The sequence below is a fragment of the Onychomys torridus genome, chromosome 8 (genome assembly GCF_903995425.1).
Source record: "Onychomys torridus chromosome 8, mOncTor1.1, whole genome shotgun sequence".
NCBI classification, from domain to species: domain Eukaryota; kingdom Metazoa; phylum Chordata; class Mammalia; order Rodentia; family Cricetidae; genus Onychomys; species Onychomys torridus.
In genome coordinates, this window is record NC_050450.1 from 63,667,385 (window position 1) to 63,675,264 (window position 7,880).

A 7,880-nucleotide genomic window follows, 5' to 3' on the forward strand; every position below is an offset into this window, starting at 1 on the left:
TAAAAGTCACTACAAAAACTTTACAAAAGACTCTCGGGAGCTAAAGAGGCCCTTCCCTGCCTCAGCCCCTGAGCTTCCTGACGAGGAGGACAAGAGAGAGGAAAGGAGGGGTCCTGGCAGTGTTGGTATCTCCAAAGACCAGAGGGGTGACTCGGGTGGTGGGACATGGGTGGGGACCTGGAGGTCTTCAGCAAGATACAACAGAGTCAGAGTAGGTCAACCTCCAGCCATGGAGCACAACGCCAAGGCCAGTGTCTGAGCTCAGGGTGTTTGGGGACATGTCTAAAGGTGGCTTCCTGCTTCTGCCTACAAATATGAAGACGATACCCCAACTAAGTTAGGGACCGGCCTAATGCACCTCTAGCCAGAACTGTATCCATGAGTGCCCATTCCACAAAACTCTGAACTCCTTTGGAAGAAATGAAGATTCCTTTTGCCTACCTTCTTCCAGATCCCACCCCACCTCCTATCCCCAGGAGCTACTGCAAGAGACTGGCTCCTTTCCCTGGAGACTGCCTCCCCAGGTCCCACCCTATCCCACAAAGCCGGTTGGAAAGAGTCACAGGAGTTGAGAGGCTGATCCAGGTGGGGACTCAGGATGCTGCTGCACAGGGGCCCTCCTCACTTGGGGGTGCTAAACTGGGGGTAATCATCATCCAAGGGGGGTGCAAGTTTCAAATCAGGACCAAAGGTCTTGTCTCCATGAAAGTCAGCTTTTTCATGCCGGAAGACCCGGTTGTCAGGGGAATCTTGCTGTTCCTGGGGCTGGGGCTGTGCACTGGGGTTGGGGTTCCTCACGCTGCCCACAAAGAGGGGCATGCCTAAGGCGTCCTCCATGATGAAGAAGAGGAAGGGTCGGTTCACAGCAAAGGAGGAGATGGACATTCGATTCATGGCTGTGCTGGTGGCTGCGGCTGCCTCCACGCCAGCCTCACTGAGTTCCATGGTAGATTGGTGCTGTACGCTAGACACCACCAGACTCTGGTCAGAGATCCCACGCAGGTCTGGGCCCTGGAACAATTCCTGCAGGCCTGCCCAGAGCAACAGATGATGATGAGTCAGTGCTGCCCCCAGGCTAGCTGGACCTGTCTGGCATCGTGGCTAAAGGGAACACTTGAACACACAGATTGATTGGCATCTGTTAAACCTTCAAGTCTCAACCTAAATAACACTTCTAGAAAACTTTTTTTTTTTAAATCAAAGTCTATACTGGGTACCAGTTTGATATTCTCTAGGGCGAACCAGAGAGACACATTCTGACTTACCACTCATACTAGAGAGAGTACCCAAGTTTGCATGTGTCTACTCATTCCATTAGACTGAGTACTTTGTACACAGTGATTTCACAGTACTTAATGCAGAGTAGCTGCAGCATTTAACACAGTAACCCCAGCTTCTCCTCTTCCCCTTTCCAAGCTAGACAATGAGGTTCACATATCACCCTGAACTCTTTTTTTTTTCCAAGACAGGGTTTCTCTGTGTAGGTTTGGTGCCTGTCCTGGATCTCCCTCTGTAGACCAGGCTGGCCTCAAACTCACAGAGATCTACCTTGCTCTGCCTCTTGAGTGCTGGGTTAAAGGCATGTGCCACTGCCGCCGCCTCCACCACCACCACCACCGCCTGGCCCACCCTGAATTCTTTACCCAGGATTCTTAGTAGTGCTCAGGCAGCAGAGTAGTTCATCCCAATCCATCCCAGGACAGAAGATCTACGGGAGCGTATCAATTGCTCCTATCCAGGATGCTGTGCTACCTCTAGCTCAAATACGCTGCCAGCTGGAGACCTCTCCTGACACCCCCTGCCAGACCACCTGGGGGCCACCCTATCCCCAGCCCCCTTACCCAGCTGGCTGAGGGTGGCTACCAAGTCCAGCTGCTGCTTCAGGTGGAGTTTAGGCAGCCGCACCTTGGTGGGCTTCTCCCGCAGTGAGGGATGATACAGAGTGTCCAAGCTCAGGTTGGCCAGTACCTGAGACACATTCCATTCAAAATGAGTGGGCATCATGACCACAAAGCTCATGTTGTTCTTAAAGGGGAAATGAGCCACCTACAGATAAGAAAGGAGAGAACATGAGGGCCAGACAAAACCTGGGGGCTGGGCCAAAACTGCTTCTGTACTTTTGAGACTTCAAGTTCAGTGTGCCTTCACTACACCTGTAAAATGGAGTACTATCACTGCCCTTTGCAAGGTGCCATGGCCAAATGGGATAATGCTTTTACATCTCTATGTGTGCATACACACACACACACACACACACACACACACACACACACGTCTGTACGGCTGTGTGTTTGCACATGTGTGTGTGAAGGCCAGAGGCAGGCTGACATAAGTTGTCTCCCTAGATGACTTTTTTTGTGGTTATTTCTAGGCAAGCTTTCTCTGTGGAGCCTTAGCTATCCTGGAATTCACTATATAGACCAGGCTGGCCTTGAATTTACAGAGATTCTTCTGCCTCTGCCTCTTGAGTGCTGGGATTAAAGATGTGTGCCATTGGGCTGGAGAGATGGCTCAGAGGTTAAGAGCACCGGCTGCTCTTCCAGAGGTCCTGAGTTCAATTCCCACCACCCACATAGTGGCTCACAACCATTTGTAATAAGGTCTGGTACCCTCTTCCGTATACTAAATAAATAAATTTTTTTAAAAAAGTGTGTGGAATCACACCCCCTACCCAGTTTTTAACACAGGGTCTCATGAATCCCAAGCTGGCTTTGAAAAACTATTTAGCCAAGGATAACTGAACTTCTGATTCTCTTGCCTTGCTTGCCTCCTGAGTGCTGGGATTACAAAGCTATACCACCATGCCCATTTTTCATTTTGGATTGTTTTTTAGACAGGGTTATGTATCTCAGGCTGTCCTCAAACTCACTGTGTAACTCAGGATGATCGTGAATTTCTTTTTAAGATTTATTTTTTATTTTATGTGTATAGGTATTTTGCCTGGATGTATGTCTATACATCACTGGACTTGGAGTGCCCTCAGAGTCCAGAAGAGAGCATCATATCCCCTGAAACTGGAGTTACAGATGTTTGTGGGCTGCCTCATGGGGGCTGGGAATCGAACCTGGGTCCTCTGAAAGAGTAGCAAGTACTGTTCACTGACGAGTCATTTCTCCACTTTGAAACTTTTGATCCTCCTGCCTCCTTCTCGAAAGTGCTAGGGATGGCAGATGTGCACCACACACCAGGTTTGTGTGGTGTCAGGGGCTGAACAAAAGGCTCTGTGCACTCAAGGCAAGCACTCAGCTGAGTTCCATGTCCAGCCACACCATTGCATCTTCTAGCACTGTCTCACAAACAGTTCCCCATCTGCTATCAGCTAGCTGTACAAACAAGCTATGGACCTTCCTGTCTTCGCCTCTCAGGTTTCCCTCTGTACGATAGGTGGGGCCTCTGGTTTTCAAGATGCCCTGGAGAGGAGCCACTGGAAGGGTAGGAACAAACCCTGCCTCTCTCGACTTCTCCTTCACCCAATGAGTTTGCTGTCTATGCCAAGATTTGGAATGCAATTCTTGTCTTCTTTCAACAGAGTCTGGTTATGTAACCCTGGCAATCTTCAAACTCTCAATCTTTTGAGTGCCGGGATTGTGGTGTTAAGCCACCACACTCCGGTCACAAGACCCTTTTGGAGGAATTACTGCAGTTACAGCCAAATGGAAACCACCAGGCTCAAGACTCTTGAAGCCGTGCCTCCCCGAGTTCCAGCACAGGCCTGCAGGCAGGTCCTCTGCCAGTGGGAGACGAGTGCCAGGTCTGGCTGCCAGGGCCCACTGACTAAAGGCCGGAGGATGATGGGGAGATGGAGCCAGAGGATGAAGGAACAGTGGGTAGCACAGGACTTTGAGGGAGGGAGCAACAGGAAGATAAGAGGCTAAGCTGACCGGGCCATCGCTCTCTCAACAGCCAAGCTGCCCACATGGCTCCTTCCTGCAGAACTGACTGTGCTGTGCCCTGCTTGGCTAGTAAAACCAACCAACCGAGTGGCGAACACCGGGGGTCCCAGCACTCAGACAGCTGGATCAGGAGGATCATGAGTTCAAAGCCAGCCTGTGTAAGACTGCCAGACCCTAAGACAAACAAAACTAGCCCATACTGTTATCTCAGCCACAGATGATGGGTGCAAGGGTGAATATCCCAGCCAAGGAGCCACAGTGAGGCTAGAAGCAAGGGAAGGCTTAGCTGAGACAGCTTGGTGCAACGCTCCATCCAATCAGAATGTCTGGAGCAGTAAACCCAACCTGGCAGAATCCTCCCTTCTGAGAAGCTCTGGTGGGAACTCACACCTTCCCTTAAGAGCAGGGCGCTGGTCTCCTTGAGAGCCACTAAAACCCCAGTGCAGAGAACACCATCTCTACAAAGTCTGGCATGCACAAAAGCTCGGTATATTTTCTTTGAGCAAATGAACCTCAGAGAGGCTGTGTCCTGGGTTCAGGCATAATAGACCCTTCCAGAAATACATACCCCAGAGGCCAGACCACAAAGAAAATAGGGTATTCCCTTCACCCCTGAGGTCTCTGCACAGCCTTTCATCCCCTCCCAACACTAGGCTTCGTTTGCTGGGAAAGCCAAGGTGACCTGTATCTCAGGTTGCTCCAGGAGGAACCAGCGCAGAGGGTATGACTGTGCCTGCATCATGTCCACGGGCACTGTGAACTGCTCGTCCAGGTGGAAGGAGTCTTTCTGGGTGAGGCTTGGGTCAAATTGGGTCCTCCAGAAACCTGCAGCCAGGCAGAAGGCAGGAGCCATGTAATATAAGACCCGCCTCCTGCCCATCCCAGCTAGAACCCACTCAAGGAACAAGAAGTGGAAGCCAAAGCTGCTGCTTTGGCTTTCATCCCAGCACTCAGGAGGCAGAGGCAGGCAGATCTCTGTGAGTTTGAGGCCAGCCTGGGCTACAGAGTGAGTTCCAGGACAGCCTAAGCTGTTACCCAGAGAAACCCTGTCTTGAAAAACAAACAAAAAAAGGTGAAGCCAAGCCCTCAGTGCGGACACCCAGTGGAACTCAGGCATCTTCCCTACATCTAGGCTTGCATTTCTCCATCCCTCTGCAGCCCCAGTTTCCTCTCAGGGCAGTCTGTCCTCCACAGCTTCAGCCAGCTTCTGAGCTTCCTCCTCACACGCCCAGCCAATCCCCTGCTTCATGGCCTAGCAACCTCAGAGCAAAGCTTACTCAGCCCGCCTCAGCTACAGGGCAGGAGGGGCTGTCAGGGGGAGGGGCTTAAGAAGAACAGTGCACCATGAAAGTGGATGGCATTGAGGAGAAGCAACACGGTGTTATCTGGCAGCTCAGAGAGGAAATCCTCAATCTTCCCCTCCGTGGCCTCCTTCACCCATTGGTTGATGTTCGCCAGGTCTTCCTCCTGGTTTCCAGTCAGTTTCACAGGCTTTGCACCAAAGAGCTGTTCCGACTGCTTCAGGAAATCCTCTTTAATGGGAAACCCTGCACACAATGAGCCACAAGCTCATCCCAGGGCTGGGGCCTCCACAGCCACCAGTGCTCTGCTTCCCCGAGGCTAAGCCCCTCTCCCTCACCCTTGTTCACTGGTGACAGAGCAATTCCTGGGCAGCTGACCGCCATCACCACCTACCCTTCTGCAGGTATATTCTGGCAGCCAGTCGGATTGTCCCAGGGCTTAGGTTCTGGCAGAGATGGCTCAGCAGATGAGGAAGGCAGGATCCGGTGTTCACGTGCAATACTCGTTGCAAGCTCTGTAGCGTTTGGTTCCGAGCACCTGAAGGGGACCAAGTGGGCTGAGGCCCAGGCCACGGGTTCTTTCTTGCCCCACTACCCACTCCCACACTCTCATATCCCCATGATAAATGTGGCCACAGGCCACTGCTTCCCTCCCCTCCCACATCCACTGAGCTACCGGACTCCCAAATTCTGCTTTCATTTCTGCTGCTGACAAGCTGGGCAATGTCACCTCACTCAAGGTACCTTCCCTCTCTGAACTGCAGTTTCCCACAGTGAGACACTCATGTCCAGGGGAAGGAAGATATTGTAGCAGTCAAATTCTTGTGCTAAAATAACTAGGGAGATTTGTCAATCACCACATTCTTAGGCCATCCCTGGATTCCTGACTCACAGAGGGTGGTGACAGCTCAGGCACCTGCATGCTACCAAATAGCCTTGTGTCATCCCTGATGGAGGAACCACCCATGGACAACCTCTGCAGCACTCAACTCAACTTTCTAGTTCTTCTGGACAGGTGCTGCCCCAGTACCTAGTGCCAGGTGAGAGAGTGCCAGGGCCACACTCAGCGGTGACAGGACCAGGTTGGAGCTGGTGGACGTTTGGGCCACCAGGGAGAACAGGTCAGCAGTAAAAGCCATCATGGCCTGAGATAGCCTGTGAGTCTCCTCTGCAGTTGGGGGACTCTTGCAGTCTCCTGGGGACCTCTCCAGGGTAGCGTGGCCACCAAGATCCTACAAGGACAGAGGTTAGTAAGGTCAAGGGGGCAGCTTCAGCTTCTGTGTCTCCCTCACACTCCTGGTGCCACAGGGCAGCAAGGCCTTGTCCCAGATCTGAGGGGCGAGGAAGAGTCGTGCTGGGGTCTTTCCCACCCTATGCCTTCTGAACCCCTGAACATCAGTCCTCTGACCACGTCTCCCCTCCGCCATCCCGCTGCTCCTGCTGATGGCCCTCCTCCCTCTTTCCCCAGCCCCACCTGATTGTACCTGGTTGCCCAACTTGAGGAGGGCAAGTGGAGGCAGCTTCTGCTGGGCCTGCTCACTCATCGGCTGTAGAACGAAGGAAGTAGATGGTCCCCATAGGTCCCCACTTGGTCCAAGACTTAGGTGAGACCCTTGGGCTCTTCCCCCCACACCCCTCACTTTTGTATACCTGCTGGCTTGGGAGATCCGTAGTGCTCACAGGGGAGAACTGTTGAGAAAAAGGTGAGCAGAAACAGGGAGGTCCCTCAGAGCCAACCCCTCCCTGGACTCAGCATTCTTCCCTCTCTACCCTTCTGGCCTCTCCCAAACGTGCCTCTGCCCAGCATCTTCTTCAACCTGACTGACCTCTTCCAACCCAGACCTCAGCCCAGCCTCACCATGGAGCAGGGGCTTTGCAGACAGGACAAGCTGAGCACCAGGAGCCCCCAGAGCCGTGCCATGTTCCTGTATCCAGAACAGGAAGGGTTAATTCCCACTTCACACTCAAACACCAGGCAGCAGACTGCTACCCATGGGCTCCTTGAACCCGTCAGGCTACAGAACTTAGGCCCACACCCAAAACATATTAGCCGTGGTCCCCATCCCAAGAGGTGGGATTGCCATGATTTTTTTTTTTTCTCACTCTTGTAGTTTCTCATTCAGTCCTCATTCTTTAGGCCTCACATTGTGCATGAGACCTGGGTTCAAATCTGGCCTCTGCTTCTTGCCATACTTTGGCACTTCCCTTATTGCCTTTGGGCTTTACCTTGTCTTGTAAAATCATGGCAGAAGTCTTTCCTCCTCCCATGGAGAGTTTGAGGACCAAAATAAACACCTTTGTAAACACTGAGTATGATGCCTGGCCCTCAGTGATCCACAGCTGAGAAGGCTTCCCACCCCAGACAATCCAACTAACCTGTTGTTCATTTCATCCAGCCTTTCTCAGGCTGCCCAGGTCCTACCGAAGGCCCCGAGCTCGGGTGGCAGGGCAGCCAGAAAGCTGCTTTGTTGACCTAGTAGCAGAGCCCAATGAATGACTGCCCCAGATACCTTTGGACTTACGGGAACCACAGGCCTCATCCCAACTCTGCCCCCAACTCTGCTCCAGGGTGCTTAGGGGAAGCCAGGCTGGCAGAGTGGGTTGTGCAAGTCTTAGTTGAGGGTTTCCAGTAAAGGCTTCCTGTCCTCAAGCCCTCCCCAGGCCTTGTCTCCAGGCCAGCTCTTCT

The 7,880-nt window shown here is 52.5% G+C and overlaps 1 protein-coding gene across 1 annotated transcript; it reads right to left on the reverse strand.

The window, feature by feature from the left end:
* Positions 1–558: 558 nt before the first annotated feature.
* On the reverse strand, positions 559–7,632 carry Serpinf2 (serpin family F member 2). Its single transcript, XM_036197689.1, has 10 exons — positions 7,571–7,632; positions 7,053–7,119; positions 6,845–6,883; positions 6,679–6,741; positions 6,225–6,426; positions 5,589–5,732; positions 5,237–5,440; positions 4,576–4,718; positions 1,842–2,046; positions 559–1,031 (listed from the first exon to the last, which is right to left on the reverse strand). The coding sequence occupies exons 1-10, from the start codon at positions 7,579–7,581 to the stop codon at positions 622–624; spliced, it is 1,488 nt and encodes a 495-aa protein (XP_036053582.1). The 5' UTR covers positions 7,582–7,632; the 3' UTR covers positions 559–621.
* Positions 7,633–7,880: the final 248 nt, after the last annotated feature.